The sequence below is a fragment of the Falco rusticolus genome, chromosome Z, assembly GCF_015220075.1.
Source record: "Falco rusticolus isolate bFalRus1 chromosome Z, bFalRus1.pri, whole genome shotgun sequence".
NCBI classification, from domain to species: domain Eukaryota; kingdom Metazoa; phylum Chordata; class Aves; order Falconiformes; family Falconidae; genus Falco; species Falco rusticolus.
Window position 1 is genome coordinate 82683971 of NC_051210.1, and position 19877 is coordinate 82703847.

The following is a 19877-nucleotide window of genomic DNA, read 5'->3' on the forward strand; positions in this document are numbered from 1 at the left end:
TCCTGTGATAGGTAAGAGGCATCAAAGGGCAGATCCTGGCTTCATCTTCTTTCAGCTAACCTTTCATGGTGGAATTAGATTGCTGCCAAGAATTGGGGCTATAATAATTGTAATGGACTGTACATGCTGGGAGAGAAAATTGCTGTGCTGGAGGAGACCTGGATGTGCCCTGGTACTAGAAAAGGGGAAATTTTCATCCTACACGGGATGTTCTGAGTTGTCTGTCCATGAGTTATGGTTTCTGTCTCCTTTACAATGAGTCCAGCGGCATTTGAGTGAGCGTGTCCACGTCAGGGTAGGGCTGGTGGAGGAGTTCGATGGCTTCAGCTCCCCTGGCATTGTGTTAGGAACCTGATCTAACAGTAACCTGTCAGGCTTAAAACCTCCTCCAAAGGGGAAGGATGTCCCAGTAACAGGGGCGCTTCTATGGCTAAGGAGCATCAGGCTTTCAGCACTGTGTTGAGCCCAAACTCTCCCCTAAATCCTCTCTTATGTGCCATTTCCATATATACACACAACACGCTATTGCTTTTGCAGCCCACTAAAATCCATCCCTGGTTTCTTTGCCTTTGCTATAAGCTGACTGAGTACAGAGATTCCCTCCAGAGCTGTGCTATTATTTGAGGTCACCTCCATTCTCCTCCTCCCAAAAGGGCTGCGGAGCGAGGAGCTGCCCCTTCCCCTCATCACCGCGGAGCTCCGAGGGCTGGCTAAAGACTGGAGGACCTAACAGCAAGGATGTCAAGGTTCATTTGCTGGTACGATAATTGAATGCCAAGTACAAGGTGCAGCACTAATTGTCTCGCCCCAAAATGGGGAGGCTGAAAAAGCCATGGCAGTTTGGTTCTCCTGAAATGAGGCCAAATGCTTTGTTTGTCTCTGAGTTTGGGATGGAGCTGGCTGGAAGCATCTAAGCTGCTTTCACTCCCCTGGCACAAAGCAGGATGAGTCACTACTCGATCCAAAAGTGATGAGACACATGCTAAGAGGGCAGCAGAAAAGCATGTGAAGTAGGTATTTTTAAGGCACTTGCTTAATGAATATTAAACATAAGTGTTTGTTTAAGCTCTTCCTTTGTTCTTTTCTTTTTAAGATATCTGCTGATGGTGGTCCCTAAGTTTTCTCTGCAGGAATTACATTTTCAATCCCTCTTCAGTAGAGCCCACAGGCTTGAATTGTACTTTAAACTCATTCCCTTAGGAGGATTTCGCTGGAAAACAGAGAACTCCGCATGAACCTGATGCTCCTCTCTCCCCCCTGGCTAATCAGTTTCTGGGTACTGCAAAAGAAACTCCCACTCAGTTTTATGGAAAAAAGAGGAAACGTATTTATAGAAGAGCTTGGGAAAGCTCTGTTCAAACCCCTGCTTACGTTGGATTTTGCTGGTGACCTTGAGCAAGCAACTCGGTTGCTGTAGCAGTTTACAAAGTGCCTAAGAAGCCAGAGGAACTCTTCTGAGTTAAAGCTGCCACATTTCATAAGCTGGCGGCATGCTGGTTTCTGTGGCTTTGCCACCTTTCGATAATTTTAACCTTTATCTGAGAGATTCCGTTCCTCATCTATGAAATGGAAATATCTCTTGTTTACGTAATACAAATTGAAGACTGTGTTGTGCTCAGTTATGTACACAATTATTTCTATTAATTATTACATAAGTGTGTGTATATATATATAAGGCTATGTAACTAGCTGTGCTTCAGTTAATCTGAAGGTATTTGGACCTGCTGGCCCACTTTGTAAGTAATTACTTGGCATCTCAATACTCAATTTCAATGCCCACGTCGATCCTTATCTCCTGCAGACTTGTTGAAGTCTCTGACTTCTTAAATCATACTTCCAGACTTTACACTGTGTCTGCTCTCCCCATGGTCGCAGCTGCTGGATGCTGAGCAGCACAGGCAGCTGTGATGGTGGGTTACAACTGAGATCCAGGGAAAACAAAAGAAGGCAAATGAAGAGTTTATGAAGATTTATTTTTAAGGATGCTGTGTTGCTCTTTGAAATTCTCAGTTACTTTTCAGCATCTTATTTTTTGATGGAACAGTTTCTCTGATGTGCGATAACTATATCGTCATTACCCATAATTTACATACTTTCAGCCAGCCGTGCTCACTTCTAGGGAAGCTTGTTCTTGTGTATCTCCAGGAAGGAGAAATGAAGGCAATCCTGTGTTCACATCCTAAATCTCAATCATGGGACCTGCGTATTCCCTGATTCCTGGTGTATTTATATGTGATGTGATCTACCAGCAGGGACCGTGTCTGTGCATTGCAGTTGGAATCTCGGTACTTTGTGTTCAAGGATGAAGTTTTACAGGATTTAAATGGGCTCTGTGCAGGCAGAATGCATACAGAGTGTGGTTTACATTTAAGAAAAATAAATAATCTAGCCTTATTTGTAGTGGTCATAAGCTTTTAAGTGATTAATTCCATCTCTGGGTATGAATACAATTAACATGTAGTTGCCTAATTTAGATAACCCCGTGGGTTCCCCAGCCAGGTGAAGGGAAGAGGGATTCGCCTCTTTGCCGAGAGGAAAGCCCCACTCTGCACCGAGTGCATAGGAAGCCTTGGCAGGTGGGTGAGATAATTTAGGCATCAAGGACAAATGCTCACACATTAGCAATGTTCGTATTTTATATTTTAGCACGGGCACGTAAATTTAATGAAAACTGGGTGCTAATAAGAAGAGATCATCTGTTCTTTCCTGTATACCGTGCCAATGGCTGGAGCAAAGAATGCAGCTGGAAACTGGGGCTGTGGAGCAAATTAGCATCATTTTGCTAAGATTTTGTGTTTCCTCTGGCATACTTCGCGTAGAGTCCCAGCTGGTGGTGGATAAGTATTACTGGAAATCCTCAGTTGCTGGCAGGATGAAGCCTTTCCAATATCGGCCACAAGTCTGAGGAGTGGGTGAACTTGTCTCCTGTTGAAAATAGGTAATAGTAAATATGCCAATGAGTATTTTTGGTGTGTTATTTTCTGGCCTCATCTTCTCTTGACGTGCCAGGCAGTTTCCATCCTGGGCTGGTCCCCTCCTCTGCTTCGCACCCGCGTGGGATTTGTGGCAAATGGGTTTAACCTCCATCTCTATAAACCTGAACTGCTCAAATTTCATACTTAAACCATGGAAAAGCATAAAATAGGTTGTTACTATTCATTTTATTATAATATTAAAATGCTTCTTTTTGAATCCTTTTCATTAGCCTGATGGTGTTAGGGGTGGTTGCCTGGTACCCCAGCATGGGAATTCCCCGGCTGGCAATATTGCTGAATGCACGTTGGTAACTCGGCGATTATTTTTTGTTTTCCATCTGATTAGTTTCTTTTAAACCAGAAGCTTGCCTGTACAGCTTGTAATCAGTTTTATTTCCTCGGAGATGTACGGCTTCCAGTACCATAAGGTGGGGTTTGCAGCAAGAAGGGTAACATTTTTATGTAGCTCCCATTTCTGTGCATGAAGTTGGTACTTGGATTATTTGGTGAAGTCTGTAGGTCTTGTGCAGATAATTCTGCTGCACGTTACTCGGTGCACATCTTTTCGGAATTGTAAACTGCAGCTAGCGAATGAAAAAAGGCTATTGAGTGACTAAACTACAGTACCTTTTTGGAAAGCAGCCCGTGGAAGAGAGAATTAGACAGCAGTTTCTAAAATATTTACATTTCTAGACGCACTCACCCATGCTCGCTGCCTTTCGTATTTTCTGAAGCAAGCAGAAGGAAATCACTCTTTTTCATTACCTTGGTTTCTTGCCCTTCAGCTATTCTGTGAATTGAAAGTGAAAAAAAGGTCTGGTCTTGACATTAAGTAACCTTGCAGACTTTAATTTGAAACAAACAAAGCATTTAAAGCGGTTCTTCTCGGGGGGATTGTACTGAGTGCTACTAAATTGCTGAATATTTAATAGCTAAACATGTTCCAGACCCTGAGGTCTGTCCCCCAAATGATAAGCCTTTTTATTAAGTGAACTTTAATTGCTTAATAATTGGGTCTTCTGTAAGGAAAGATGGGGATCCTGATAAGCTGCCAACCAGCCTGCATGGCAAATCGGAGTTGGGTACTGCTTCCAATTAAGTTTTTCTGAGTAGGTTTGGGTATAACGAAGGGAGGTGCATCTGTGACCCTTTGGCTACAGAGCGAAGCGGCGCCAAGGATCTGCGCTGTTTAGTTCTAGAGCCTGTCGCCGAATGTGACTTTCTCAGAATGTATTTGCTGGTCCGTTCCCTTGAGCCAGCTCCCGACAACCCAAACATCTGTGTAGTTTCAAAAACTGTATTTAAAATAAATCAGCGTAAGCCAGGAGAGCTGTAAAAAGACACAGTGATAGTTTTAAGGTCTCATATATTACAGTCCTGCAGAGAGATGAAGGAGTTCTGGACATAAACACAGAAAAACGTGCTTAGTGTCTTCTCATTGGGACACAGCAAAAGGTTTTGCCACATCCTGTTCTCTCATGTGTAGATTGTATGGGGTGTGTTTTTTCAGCTTTGAAAGAAAAAAAGAGTTGGGATACCTGCAGAAAGGAGATGGTGTGGAAGCAGGGCAAGGTGTGAGCTGGCTGGGTGCGAAGGCTTGGGAGGTATGGTGCTGCCATGGAAAGAAAAGAAATCCCTCAATAGCAATTGTTTTAGTCCTCTTTTTTGCAGTAAATTAGGTTTAGCTCTCTTTCCTCCTGGAAAAATGTGCAGTTTTCAACAGCTTTCCAGGCCTGTTCACACTGTGTTTATCTTCAATTTTTTAATTTTTTATATATATATATATACACACACTTTTTTTTTTTTTTGTTAAAGTGTTGGATGCTTCTATTTTTCTTGCTTGCACCAGCTTTATTGGGGGTGCAAAGCTGTTAGCTATGCGTCTGTGCCAGTAGCTCGGCTGGAAAGTAGCATCCTCAGTGTAACAGGGAGGCGTGCGAGGGTGCAGCAGGTAGATGGGGTTGGGTACCACTGCCACTTCTTCCCTCATTTTGTTCCCTGTTCCCAGCGATTAGGAAATGCCACTGCCCACACAACAGCAGATTCATGTCGGCTCTTTTTTTTTTTTTGTGTGTGTGTGTAAATACCATTAGGAAGCCTGAGCTGAGCCAGTTTCAGTTTAAAGCTTTGCTGAAGAATTCCCCTACTTCAGCTCATGGCAGCGCATGCCCCAGGCTGCACGATCTTGTCCTCGCAGGTGCTCTGTGAGACAGGAAAATTGAGAGGAGAGATGGGGGTCAGATATTCCTCACACTGGGAAAGAGGTGTTTGAACTGGGGAACGAACATGGGGCTCCCACTCAAATGCCTTTCCCAGTACAGGATCGTTCTCCACTACACCAATTTGCTGAATATTTGGGTGGTGTTTTAATGCTGAGAAAGGTGGGGGGGGGTTATTTTTTGCTTCCTCAGCTTCTTAATAGCCTGTAATGACAGCTCCTTTTTGCAAGCCTTTGCTGAACACCAGCTGACATAATCTGAAAGATACTTGTTTCCTGTATATTTTCTGGTGGCTTTTAGTGTGGTCTTCTCAATTTTTTTTTTCGCTCTGTCAAATACATGATGCCTGTTTGCACAGACTTCTGAGTGATGGTATGTACTTGTATGGCTTCAGATAGTCCCTGAAGGCAGGCATCTGTGCCCAGCTGGGCTGGTGGCTGCTCGGGTCATTTCTGGGGATTGACCAGGATGAGAACCAGAGCAGGTCCCTAAAATACATCCACACCATCTCCATCACATCCCTGATCCAAGCAGTTGCTTCAGCACATCTTCTTGATTTGTCTTTCTTATACTTGGCTTGAATGAAGACTGATTCCCTGCGCCCCCGCCCCCCTTTATTTTCCTTCAGTACGAGTTTATCTATCAGTAAAGCAATGATGCTTCCAGGTAATAAAATCCATGATCTTGACATCTTTCACCTGCACTTTGAATCTTGCAGCGTCCTGTTCTTGCTGTGTTTTTCTTCTGTGCAGGCTGAAGGTTGAGGTCCTCATGTTTTCCCACCAAGTGGGGCTAGGGCACCTGGGGGTTGTGCAATTAAAACTCCCAGCTCTTCTCTCCCACCCTCATTAGCCAGAAAAGTTTCATGGAAAAACAGGCACAGGCCATTCCCTGTTGTAAATATTTTGCTTATGTGACCCAAGTGACTTAAAGGGGTTATTTTTTTTAGAGTATTTTTCCTTTTATTTGGAGGGAAGAGGAAATAGCTAGATTTGACTGTAGCATTTTCTTAGTGCTTTAAATTTAAAATCTTAGGTAAGGTTTAGTTGTGCTTTCCTTTGAATGCCAGCCTGTTCTGAGCAGTTTGGATCGCGTGAGAGCGTGTCCGTACTTTGTTAAAGTTGTTCCTGAGTGGGTTTGTAAGTAACAGGTGCAATTTGTTACTCTTTATGTTGATAACACATCTTTTCTTTGCTGTTAATGAGAGTAATTTACAAAGGAAAGTGTTAGTCACGCCACCATTATAGCAATCTCCAAGTAGTTTTCAGAATAGCGCACAATTTTTTTATTCACTTATTTTAGTCTGGATTTGTTAGCAAAATTCATATCAGCATGGAAACAGCATACAATGTCTATTTTCAGCACCTATATAATGGTAATTGTTTTTGGTGTTTGGCTTTTTTTTCCCTTGTCTTTGCAGGACCACTGAGGTTTCTTTCCCAGACAGAATCTGTTACGGCTTTTGCAGGAGACACAATTCTGCTGAAGTGTGAAGTTGTTGGGGAGCCCATGCCTGCGGTGCACTGGCAGCGAAACCAGGAGGACTTGTCCCCGAGCCTGGGTGACACGCGGGTGGCTGTCCTGCCTTCTGGAGCTTTACAGATCAGCAGGGTTCAGCACGGGGACAGTGGGGTCTACAGGTGCCTGGCAAAAAACCCAGCCAGTTCAAGAACTGGGAATGATGCAGAAGTCAGAGTTTTGGCAGGTAAGAACCACTGGATGCTTCTGCATTGCCCTTTTTCTCTGGTCTGGTCTTGTCCTTTTGGTTTTCTGAAGAACAGCCCTCATGGGGCAGGTAGGCTGATTTATCCTGCTTTCTATCCAGTTACCTCAACAAGTTTCCAAGGTCATCTTCACAGGGAAGAGCTCAGAGACCTTTAGGAAAGCAGTTGGATGAGGAGATGACACCGTAGGGTAGTACTCCTGCCGCCTAACTTCAAGGACCAAATTTAGATTTGTATGAAGCTGGTCTCTTTTTTTTTTTTTCTTCTCCCCCCCCCCAACCCCGGTCAACGGAGTGAGAGAAATATTTCCCATCTCAGCATACCGTAATTATTGTCCCAGAGAACTCTCTGGAAGAGCTCCTCCGACTCTGTTGATGAGAAAGGCAGTCTGTTGGCACTGGCTGCTGGATGTACCTCCTCAAATTTAGGCTGCTGGGATACTTCAGTGCCTGGTGTGATTTGCCCGGAGCGCGGCTTGGGATCAGACACAGTTTAGCTGTGACAGGTAACGTTCCGAAATTCATGGCCTGGTGAGCATCTTGGTCTCCCTTTTAAAAAAACTCATTAGCTTAATAGATGGTTACCACTGTGGTATAGCATCGAGAACTGAGCACCAGAAGAGTGGTTGCAAAAGGTATTGCTGCAAAGTCTCCTTCCCACTAACTTGTAACCGCTAATTAAACCGGGCAGATGCTGCAGTTTTAGAATTATTTATATATATATATATATGCATTTTCTAGACAAATTATTTTGGTTTGCCTGATTTCTCCCTGAGAGGGGATGGAGCAGGATTGCCTGACTTCTGAGCTAGCCCTAATATATATATTTGGAATCAATATCCTATAGGAATCAGGAAGGCCAGGATCAGGGAATGTGTCCATGGACTAAGGCAAGCCAAGCTTGATGTGTATCCTTGCTGCTCGGAGTGATCTGTAGCTCAGGGGCTTATGGCGATGGAGTTTGGGGTGTTTAGGATTTGCCACCAGAAAAATAAACCACCCCCCAAACTCTAAGCCTAGGATTACAAACCCAAGCCCGTATCCTCACACTCTGCTCCAGTAGTAGCTATTGATCCTTTTTGGAGCCGCAAAGCAAAGTAACAGCTAGGGGAGTTGGCAACAGGAGATGACCACATCACCTGCAGTTCCCTGTGGGTTTTTATTCCTAGTTGCTTCCCCCCTCCCCCTAGAATTTGCAGCTGGCCTCTGTAGAGTGGTCCTGACCCCATCCGTGTGCTGGTCTAATGGGGTGCCTCCAGGGTGGCTGCTCTTGGGGCTTTCAGCTCACCATCAGCCTCAGAGCCCATGCCGTTCCTCATGCACTGGGCAGCACCAAGGCATTCCTGCCTCTGTGTTAGTAACAACAACGAGATCCAGGGTGGGGTGGGGTGGGATGAAGATGATTTTTTTTTTTCCAGATGTTTTGATTTAAAATGAAGAAAAGCACAAAATTTTGTATTTTAAGACAGACCTGGAAGATTTCTCTTCACCTCCTCAGAGTATTGTTAATTTGCCATGCATCTCCATTTCTGATGGTTTGTGGATGGATTGATGTTTGTTCCTTTTCCCAGTTTCGGTCGTTAACATCCTGGCTAAATGGCCTCTCTCAGGCTGTCTATAGGAGAGAGGGGAATTAATTTATCTCTTCCTAGCATGTTAAAATTTTATACCAGGGAAACAGTGGAGCAAATAATGAGGAAAATATATAACAAGGAACTAGTGGAGTCTGTCAGACTTTGGCTTAGGGCAAGCAGCAGAAGGTCTCGTTTCAGGATAATGTGAGCAGACAGCAGCTTTTATAAGAAATGAGTGGTGCTCCTGAAACAAAAATTCAGATCTTACTGAGCCTCTTGGGAATTTTGTTCTCATGTGCACGCTTTGATGATTCAGAGCTATCTGATACTTCACGGCTAATTCTGCCTCTCCTGTTTTCGCTTGTTGGGAGAAATCTGTCTTCAGTTGCAGCTCTCCTCTATCATAATTAGTGAAGGCAGAATACTCTTGTTGGCCTTTTTCCCCTGGTTAGTGAGGAGGAAAAAAAAGAAAAAGTCTTAAATCCTATTCAAAGGAATAGGCAACAAAACAACAACCAAAATAAGTAGCTAGTATCTTATAATTCTGTATTTTAAAAATGCTGCTTCTTCCCCAGATGGTGGTTGTGTTTTGTTTGAATGCACAGCACGTCTGTTGGGATTTGTGGCAAAACTGACCACAATCCTGGCAAATATTTGCTGAAGTTCTCTACAGCTGCTTCCAAAGAGAAGTATGAGGGATAAACATCTTTTGTCTTTTAATTTCTTTGGTCAAAGTGCCTGTGGCTTAAATACTTGATTCGGTATTATGGTGGGTCTGCAGTTGTCTGTATCTCCTCTTGATAGAAAAAATCATCACCCAACATGAAGACAGGTGAGAAAACCAAAATATTTGCATGAGGAAATTATGGTTTTCCCGGACCAAAAAAAAAGTATGATTCCCCCTATCCCGGACCCAAGCCTGTAGTTTAACTTGCCATATAAATGAGGGAATAGTTGAGCCTTCAACCTCCGTTACCAAAGAGGAGTTTGTAGGTACTCGGTGTGTCTATAAATGTGGGGCAAGGCACTGGGCATGAAGATTTTACTCCGATAACTAGGAAAGGCTTTACAAGTGACTGTTTGTAAGTGTTTCCTATGTTTGAGTCTACCTGGGGAGGGTCTGGAAGGGGCTGATTCTCCCCATGGTGCATCCAAAATGAATTTTACAGAGCTTCAGCCTTGCAAAATCCTCCCTTGGAAACCGTGTGCCACAAAAATGGGTCTCACACCATGTTTATCGAATAGTCCCAACAAACCTGAGCAAAACTCTTCATGAGTTTTTAACGTCAGGGGTTTATTTATTGCTCTTCAAATAAAGAGTGGCCGTTGCAGCTGTTTGCAGAAGGCTCATTTCAAATGCACGTTTTTTCCACTTTTCTAATTGAAGTGCTCTTCTTTTCTCTGGGGTCTAGAAACTTAATCCCAGGTGAAAAGTTTCAGCAAATACTGAAAGCATGAGGAAATACATATTCAGATAACTACATGCACTCACCTAATTAATTTAGAAGGATTAATGCTAATATATATATATATGTATATGTATATATATATATATAAAAAAAAAACCAAACCAAGCCCCACAAAAGTTCTTATACAAACCAGCGTGAAGGAATTAATTCTTAGCTGAATTCATTGCTTCTCGAAATTGAATAAGTTTCTTTGGGAGGTCTGTACACTCCAGAAATACAAATGATGTTTTAAAAGCAGAAGTTGAATAGTTGGATGTCTGAAAGCTATTAATTCTCAATTTATAAATAATACTGCTGTGTTTATCGTTAGCCATTGAAGTGATCGGCCGCTGTACTATGGTCTGTTGTGGAGGCTCCTTCTCTGGCCCTGAGCTTGGCTGCTGAGCTGCAGTTCAAGATGACGGTAACAATATCATGTCGTTCCTTTATAGGTCATGCAAATAGCGTTTGGCTGCTGCTGGGCGATTCCGCTCCTTCCTCACCATTGCGTTCCTGAGGAGGCAAGCAAAAAGGACCAGGCAGTAACGCATCCCACCAGGAATAGGGCAGGAGAGGGGTGGTGGTTGTGTTTGAGTAACTGCATACACCAGGAGCTGCCTCTGGAGCTGAGGCTTGCTCCTGTGCTTAGGCACCTCCCTTTGTTAAAAGAAAAGTCATTGTGATGTTAATTAATTGGTTTAAATACAGCGTAAAGTGGTACTGATGGAGTTTTGCAGCTACCACTGTTTCACCTTGATTTTTCCGTGGTCATGTTAATAGAGGAAGCATCTTGTCTGAGGGCATCCGGTCTAGGAAACGAAAGGGGTGGAGTATATTGGATTACATTGTTTGGTGTGAGTTTCTTGTTTATTAGGAGTTCTATAGTTAAAATTAGCCTGGAGGAGGGTGTGGCTGAGCTGGAGCATGCAACCTCTCTGTAGCTCAGCCATCAGTTCCTCATAAAAGACACGGGGCCTGGATCAGGTGCGGAGATAAAGATTTCTTCTCATCTTTTCTACCCCGGGAGGATCCCTGTGTTGATGTACATTCCCTAACAGCCACTAACTGTTTAAATCAGGTCTTTTACCTTAGCCTTAACCTCCGCAGCTAGTACTCAGCAGTGTTTATTCTTAGATGAAACCAGATGTGGCCCACTTAAAATACATACTAAACTTGTGAATTACTCTTTTTTGAAAAAATTGAACTAATTCCCCATTTATGTTCTCTAGCAGCTATTTGCCGTAGGGGTGCCTTGCCCTGATTCTGATAAGTACGTATGAAAACCAACCAGGCAACAAAAAGAACCAACCAACCAAAAAAAAAAACCCCAAACCCCAACAGTCCCAGTTGTGGCATCCAGATGTGCAAATCACGGGGTGATGCAGGATGCCAGAGCTGGGTCCCTTCCACAGAGGGTACCAGATGATGGTGTAAGCGAAGCTCGTTTGGATGCTCCTTTGCCAGCAAGGTGGTGATGCACGGGAGCCTCTGCTTGTAGCTGAGGGTGCTTGGGAAGGGCTAGATTTCTGCTAGGTGAATGCCAACCAAATATAAGCTTCCAGTTTGAGGCAGTAGTTGAGGGAGTGACTGCCAATAAATTAATAATAGTTCAGTGAAGAATTAAGAGTGTTTACTGTACAGTGCCTGCCTTTTGGTAAACACGGGGGAGATTTCGTACTTCATCCAGCAGATCTTTATAGACTTGCTGTTAGCGTGTGCTCTCTAAGCACTTACTTGGAGGGAAAGGCTCTTTAATCTGCAGGTTTTCATAAACCGCATGAAAAACTAATGACTAGAAACCTGAAGCTATGCTCTTGCAAGCAGAGGAAGGTGAAACACATAAAACCAGTAATAGCCATCGGAACTGTTTATTTTTGTAATGAATCAGTGCAAAACGCAACAGCAGTTGTGTTTAAATCAAGGTGGGGTTTTTAGTCAGTGCTCCTCCTGCCTTACAAACTGAGCAACAGATGGATCAAAAGCCTTGTCCTGAGCAGCGTGCCTGGTGAAGGCATCCCTTGTGCTGCTGAATTGCCAGAATTTCTAGCAACGGTTGCATTTTGGTCTCATTGGGAGAGAACCACTTGGGTGGGGTATGCCCTGTTACAAAATATGCTGTGTTTCTTAGTGATAGTCTAATTTTTCCTGTTTTTTTTTTTTTAAATATTGGTAGTATTTGGATCACTTAGGGGAAAGATATTTTCCTGTTTGGGAAGTATACCCACGTAATAACTCCCAGTATCTGGGTTATGCCTGCTTCCAGCTGCGCAAATGAATAGAATTGCTGAGTAGCTTTATAAGCTGGCTACATTCTGACCTTTAAGAAAAAAAAAAAAAAAAAAAAAAAGGTTAAATTTACAATGCTTATTAATAATCCAGGGGAACGAGCTATTTTGCCTGTCTCCCCTGGTTAAATCTGATTAGCTCTGAAGTCATCTCTTGCCTAATAGGTATAAATAGCAGTGTCCCGTTGTGGGGAGGGAAACCGCGGAGGCGGCGGTGCCATCGGGGTGTGCTCTTAGCGCGGAGCTGATGTGAGGAGCAGCGCCGTCGCAAGAGTAGCAACTGATAGTTGGTACAGAGGGGTTTGCTCAGCACCTGCCTGGCTCCTCGCCCCATTGTCGGTGAGGAAATAACACGTAAAGTCATCGGCGATGGCACGAAATGGGATGATGGGCTTTAGGAGCTGCGTCGGAAGCACAGCTGGAGTTCAGGACAGGGGCTTGAAGGGTAGTGTAGAATTTATTGCCGAACGTATTTGGAAGCAGAAGGTGTTATTGGGAAGGTTCCTGGTGTACGGGTAACCTTAGGCAATGGAGCTGGCTTGAGGCTGCCAGTGTTGGCAGCCAGAGGACCGTAGGCTGCCTGGTGGATTTGGCTCCTCAGGGAAGCTCGAGGCAGTTCCCTTTATGTTTCATCACAGATCCCGCTCACAAAATGCGCTCCGCAAAGAATCCCAAACAGAAAAGAGAATTCTGTAGTGTTCGGAACAGCCTTGGTGTTCCTGCTTTGAGATTGTGGCACTAGAGCTTTAATATGGAATATTGTTTTAAACTACTAATAACAGCATCCTGTGAGTGACTGTTAATGACTATGGCTATTATAGATCCCAAACTGCAGAGGTGACAGATGCAACTGAAGTCTGCATTCAAGTTTGGCTTTTTATGAACTGGCATTTTATTTTTTTATATTAGATTTGTTTCTTTTAATTGCATGAAACACATTGCTTTCTGCTCCAGCCACTAAACCAATTTGCTAGCAAAACATACACAACTGTCTTATCACCGCTACATTTTGTGAAGTTATTGCTTAAATCAAATAGAATTCCCCTGTGCAGGAGTCAAATTAGCAGCCAGAGAGAATTTCAGTGGAATAAATCAGATGGCTATTGGGGAATTCCAAGTGTATTTTTATATATATGCAATAAAATGATACTGTAAAACCCTGGAAGGACAGACAGCCTTAACTGAAAACCCCAGCAGTCTGGTTAGGAAGGAATTAGGAAACATTTGAAAATTGGAGCAAGTGATCTGGTAATAGTAGTTACAAAATAAAAACTAGGATTTGTGGGGAGTAAAAGGAATTGCAGACAGGGAAGACAGCAAGGCATTTGTACAGTTCGGGGTGCAAATATTTTTTGAACCTAGCTGAAACAGTATTTCTAAGAATGGGTGAAAGTGGTAGAACTTGTTTCAGTGTTTAAAGGGCAGAAAAGTTAAGAACCACTACTAATTTATTTATTTTTTTTAAAAAATGCCTGTACATATGGCGTGGATTATTTCACAATATTTTTAATATTAAAAATAATAATTAGTACTACCATGACATGAGTGGCTTAAAGTTTGTCCAAAACCAGATGTTTTCAGGTCATTATACCACAGTGAAAATGTAGCTCCTGGAGAAGCTGAGAAATTCTCAGGACCATTAATTCTTGACCTTAACTTTGGAATACTGAAGATTCCAGTGATTTGGAACTAACCCAAACTTTAAGTACCTGATGGTTTGTCAACATGGCATCTTTACGACACAAAATAGTGGGATGGTCCATGCAATTAAAACAATTTGGTATCAGTGTATCAAAACAGATGATGTCAACGTAATTTTTGATGATTATTTGTATCATATTAGTAGATTTCTTGGAGGGTTTCTTGCCCAAGACATTAGGGAAATTGAAAATCAGTATAGCATCTATATGCTACATCAGATTGATAGCAGTCAGGTCTCCAAATAGAAATGGTTACTAAGGAGATATTTTTTTTTAGGGGAGTCCTCACTAAGAGCCTTGGAGGTGTTCTTGAGTCCATACTCTCTAATATATTATAATATGTTGCGTGTCTGACTGGTGACCACATGTTCAGAACTTTTGGAGGAGGCTTAGAGAACGGCCATCAGAAAAGATTGTCCCAGTTACTATTTAAAAGCCGCAAAGTAGTTAGAGGCTCCTACTAGTTTTTGTAATGCTGACTAAGCAAGTCTTTGATTCTTTTGTTTTGTTTTGTTTTAATTATTTTGTTTAACTCAAACCAGACTAGGACTGGGCATGGCATCTCTCTCGAGTTATATTCATAGGGCTGCATCATAAACCTTGTTGTAGGTTATTCTGTGCCTTCAGTTACTACCTGGATCAAACCACTGCTCTTTAATGGCTTGTGTCTTTGCATCTCAAGGACAACAACGTAGGTCTGAAATAGCGGCTGCTGACTGCTGCTCAGCTGGAAGTGGGAGTGTAAGTGTGTTAGTACTTGCTCGCCTCGGCTGTATTCCCCATTTTGGGGATAGGAGATAATGTAGTTGTGAAGCAGTTCCTCAGTCTGTTTCAGTTTTGCCTCTAAAACTTTAATGGCCAGAGAAAAAGCTCGCTCCTTTTGCCTTGTAAATACAAACGAGCAGTGTCCCTTCTTTATGCCTGCAGTAATACATTTTGTATTTATTTTTTTTTTTTTACCTAAGGATCTCAAAGAACAAGTCAAAAGCCTGTAAATATTTTTATCTTCATTACGGATGAGGAAACAGAGCCCCTCGCCAGAAATCATCATTAAAGCTGAAAACAGGACCTCTGATTTATAGCCTCATGTTCCAACAGCAACTTGGCACAGTTTTCCTTGCACTTTAGTTAATGTATTTTGAAGTTACTACAGTAAGAAGAATGTCTTCACGCCTTGATGCGTGTCAGGGCTAATGTTATAATCTGTGTGTGTCCTTATTATTTAAGATGCTCCTGGTCATGTCGCATCCCCCAGCTCTGCTGAGCCAGGCTGGTGGTTTTGGGGGCAGGAGGGTTGAAGCAGGAAAATGCTAGCAAGGGAGTTGGGAGGTGGAGGAAAAAATAAAGCTGAATCCCAATGTAGTGACTGCATTCTGGTTATATGTTTTAATGCATTCCATAATATTGAGAGATCAGTATCATTTTAACGACGGATTTCTCCAACGCTGTTCCCACATATCCCTTGCTTTCTCGTTGGGATTAAGTGCTCAGCCTCTAGGCGTGATGGTGAGATCTGGTTGGGGAATTTTGCTGGCCTGCCTTCACGGCCAGCAGAGAGCAAAATTGGGTTTTCTTTGGTGTAAATCTTTATCTCTTTTTAATCGAATTTAGAAATATGACTATGAACACAGAGAGATAGTCTGTCACATCAGTGTCACATTAAAGGCATCGCATTTCTGGAATTCGCAATATAAAAAGTACTGCAATAAAAAAAAATACTGGAAAAGTAAAATATTATCCAAATACGCTTGGAAAAAAAAATTCATGGATATGATACGATGGGAGTCTTTTGTCAATTGAACAACACTTACAAATGCGTTATAGCACAAAGCAGCTTAGTGCGGGGAGATGCCGTACGACAGGATGCAACATGTTTTTATGAAAGCATTTCTTTTTTTTTTTTCCTCCCCAGTATATAACGTAGCAAAAATACTGCAGTAACATTTTTCTCCTTGAGTGCCGAAGCACAGTGTCTGTATTGCTGAATCCAAGTGAACTGCCTGCAACTTCACCTGCCTTGGAAGAGAGAAATGCGTTGTCTGCTTGCTTTAAGACCAATTTGGTATCGCTGAAATACATCCTCAGAACTCATTAACGCGTATTGACATGTATCTCAGGGTCTGAGAGAGCGGTTAGTGGCTGGCTGTGAAGTATGGTGCCAAAATGTGGCAGAAGCACTGCCTTCGACATAATAAGGGGGGGAAAAGAAATAATTCAGGACCTCTCCCTGCTGCAGATTATATAATGTCCTCAGTTAATCACAAAATATCTCAATTATTCCATTAACCATCTATAAAAAGGAGGTTAAATGACTTATCCTAACAAGGCTTTGCAAAGGTGTGTGTGTGTGTATATATATTATTTTTTTTTTCCCAAATAGTGTGGTGTTTTCGGACATCAGTGTAGTGGGGACTATTGGAATTAGATACACATTCGCGGATCCTATTTGTGGTTTTGAATTTCAACTGTGTGTCATTGATTTAATGAGCATGGAAAATATGTGTATAGCTGTACCTCATTACTGCACATTGTGTGCTCAAGAAAAAATGCTAAATATGAAACGAGAGGTTGTGCTTTGTTTGGGGAAAAGAAGTTCTTGCGGCTCGCTGCCTTATAATTGAGTTTAGGTATAACTGCTCATTCTTAAACATTACTCTATAGGAATGCGCTAAAAAAAAAAAATATAAAAAAAAAAATCAACTAACACCAGTGATGTGATGTGCCCCGCAGGATGGGAAGCCGGTGTAGCCCTTACTTCCAGCTGGTCCAGCATCAGGCTCTGAGCATGAGCACTGGCAGCGGTGGGGGTCTGTGGTCTGCAGGGGGGAGCAGCTTGTGCCCCACCATCCCAGGCAAGCGGTCGAAAGCCAAAAAAGACCAAGAGGTGTCCTGTCCTGTCCCCATGGATGGAGACATCATGACTGTGAGCACATGGGGTGTCCCCAGGGCTCCAGGCTGGGGCTGCTTCGCGTCTTCATCAGCGATCAGACAATTTCCAGTCAGATACTGGATTCACTGCCTGGGCACTAGTTGGGTACCGCTTCCCTAAGCTCACAGAAAGACCCGAGTTCCTCACAAGGTCTGTTGTGTCACTGATGAATATTTTTGTAGGGTTTACTCAGAACATGTTTCGTGATTTTTTTATTTTATTTTTTTTAATTAAAAATTATTTTATTTTCTTTCACCTTCCAAGTGGAGACTGTACTGCCTTCACTGTAACGCTGCTGCAGAGGTTTGCAGTCTGTGGTCTCACGGACTTTTAAGTCAATTAATTTTTTTTAACATCTAACACCATCCCGTTGGTCAAGGGGTGGATGTCGGCTCTGAGAGGAACCTGGATGTCCCCCCAGAGGAGAGGGTGGTACCTTTGGAGACTCCTTGGTTCCTTGCAAGGTTACATCCCAGTTACTGAGCTCTGGTTTTTGAGCACCTCAGTCTTTCGGCAGGTGGTACCCAGCCAGAGGTGGTGGGATGCCGACTGCCATGGTCTGATAGCACGTCCAGCCTCCTCGCTAGCGTTTCCTACCGTGAAAGCTGTGGTTTTGCTTTGTGATGTTTAACCAAAACCTTTTGGTTATTCCATCCAGACACTTCTGATAGCAAACCTGATGCCAGCTTTTGCCTCGAGCTTTCCCTGGGCTGTGTTCAGCACCAGCTGCCAGCCCTGATGCCCAATGGCACAGCTGCTGCCTCCCAGGATGCTCAGCCCTGGCTAGGGACTTGCCTAGAATAATGTCCCAGGTCTGATCTGCATGGATTTCAAACCCACAGCTCTTTTCCTCCTCTTTAGTTTTGGAAAAGAATAAAGATATTTGCTTTTCTCCTTCCTGTAGCAATTATTTTCTTCAACTCTTGATGCAGCTTTAAGCTGCTGACTTTGGCCATACTCAACTGGGAATCAGGCAGCAAAACATTGATTCACAGCTGGCACATCTGCTTTCTGTTTGCTTTTGAGCTGTGTTTCTAGATGGCAGAGGGATGCAGAGGTGTTATCACCTTTCCAGCGAGCAGCTACATCGTTAAGGGAGTTCAGGAAAGTTCAGATAGGAGCTGAGGCTTCTGTTTTGTGAGTCATGAATGGAGCAAGAGATGGAAAAGGCGAAGAGCAGGGAATGGCAGTGCTGTGGCAGAGAACAGGACCCAGGCAGGGGGCATTTCCCTGCGGAGCAGTGAGCAGCAGCCAGCCCTGGGCAGTGCCAGGCATGCTGGAGGGGAAAGGAGCCGTCCGAACCCTGAGAAAATGTTGGGAAAAGGAGCTAAGCAGGAGACGATGATTTTAAACATCAGCTTCAGCGGGGATGAAAGCAGAGCTATGTTACAGGCATGTGTAGTGGGGGTGTTTTCTCATATGAAATACAAAAGTAATTTGAAATATTGACTAGTTGAAAATTTAGACTGAAGCATTATTGACAATTCCGGTTAACAGATCCCCAAACAATAATAATAATAACAATAATAACTTTATTATTATTATTATTAACAACAACAACAACAATAATAAAGCTCACCTACCTTTGTGTGTCTGCTGTCGCCTGCCATTCCTGTCTAACGATTTGGGTCTGGGTTTGGTGTTGGATGGTGACTTTCCCTTTCCAGTGTTCAGCAGTTTCTCACGTTGGCACCGTCTCAGTCTAACCTTGGCCTCAGTCTAGCTGTCTGCCTGCATGCCTTAACGCTAACAGTTTTGCTTTCTTTGGGATGTTCACTCAATTGCATCCCTCAGGAACATCCAAAATCTTGCCAGGGGAAAAAAATAATAAATAGAAGAGAGAGGAAAAATCCCAGATAAAATAATGTTGTGTTTCATTTTGGTTGAAGGATGGGGTTGCTGTAATCTATGCTAGTTATGAGCTGATCTTCAGGCTGTTGGCAGAGTTATAGTGAGAACATTATTTTCATTGGAGGAGTGGAGGCAATAGTGATGTCTCATTAATGTTGTTTCTGTCCCCAGTACAACAAAAACGTATTTCACGTCACTGTAAAATGTGGATGAGCTGTCCTGCTTTTTTACAAGTACAGAGGAGCAATACCTATTGAGCTACTTGTGTGTGGTTTAGGATTGTGCAGCTTTGTCTAATACCTAGCCTATACCAGCTTCAGAATTCCATTTATTCTGGATGAATTTGAAGAACCATCTCAGCCAAACATATCCCTATAAAGCCTATGGTTTCAATTATCAATCATCTCCTTTTTCTAACTTCAAATTTCATCATCATTGATGTAATTTTCCTTATATTTTTATTGCTGCCTGTCTTACTGCTGCTCACATCTTGCATCCTGACTAGGATTGTGATTTTAATCAGACAACCTCTCCGTGGTTTCAGACCTAAGTGCTTCTGCAGGGAAGGAGACGCTTCTGTGTCGAGATCTGGATGCTGCTCACAGGTTTTATTTTACTTTCTGGGTTTGCATATCTGTTTCCATCTTTGGACAACTGACTTCAAAAGAAGAATCTAAACAAACCAAGCAAAACTAAACAAGCAGACAGAAAAACCCTTTGGTTTTCTGCCAGTTAGCTATGGCGTATTTATATGTGTATATCAAGGTAGTATGTGTGCTTTGATTATTGAAAGAGACACCAAGAAATTCACAAGCGTCACTGTGATCAGCTAAGGTGTCTTCACAGATTGAAGCCGCCGAGTTGTGTGGGGCAACTCCTGCATCCGTTGCACTTGCCGATGGCTGGGATTTGCGCATCCATCTGGTTCCAGTAGGCACTGGAAAGATGCTGTTGTTGGAAAACCATACCGAATGCATACAGCTAGTTACAGTTTCTTTCTACTTCTACAGCAGAAGCAGTCTTAATTACTTGGAGATGATCCTGGGAGATATCGTAGCTGTTAATTTGGTGGGAATATTCATTTATATTGTGTAATTTTTTGGTGTTTGTGTCAGGAAACAAGGAATAATGTTTAATGGCTGCAGTCCAGCCCATTTGTGTCAACATCTGTGA

General features: G+C 42.9%; 1 protein-coding gene across 1 annotated transcript in view; it reads left to right on the plus strand.

The window, feature by feature from the left end:
- LOC119141008 (netrin receptor DCC-like) overlaps positions 1-19877 on the plus strand; it is a 171522-nt gene that overhangs the window by 42711 nt on the left and 108934 nt on the right. Inside the window, exon 2 of the mRNA XM_037372663.1 lies at positions 6615-6899. Within this exon, the coding sequence (XP_037228560.1) occupies positions 6615-6899 (285 nt within the window). The remainder of the gene's footprint in view (positions 1-6614; positions 6900-19877) is intronic.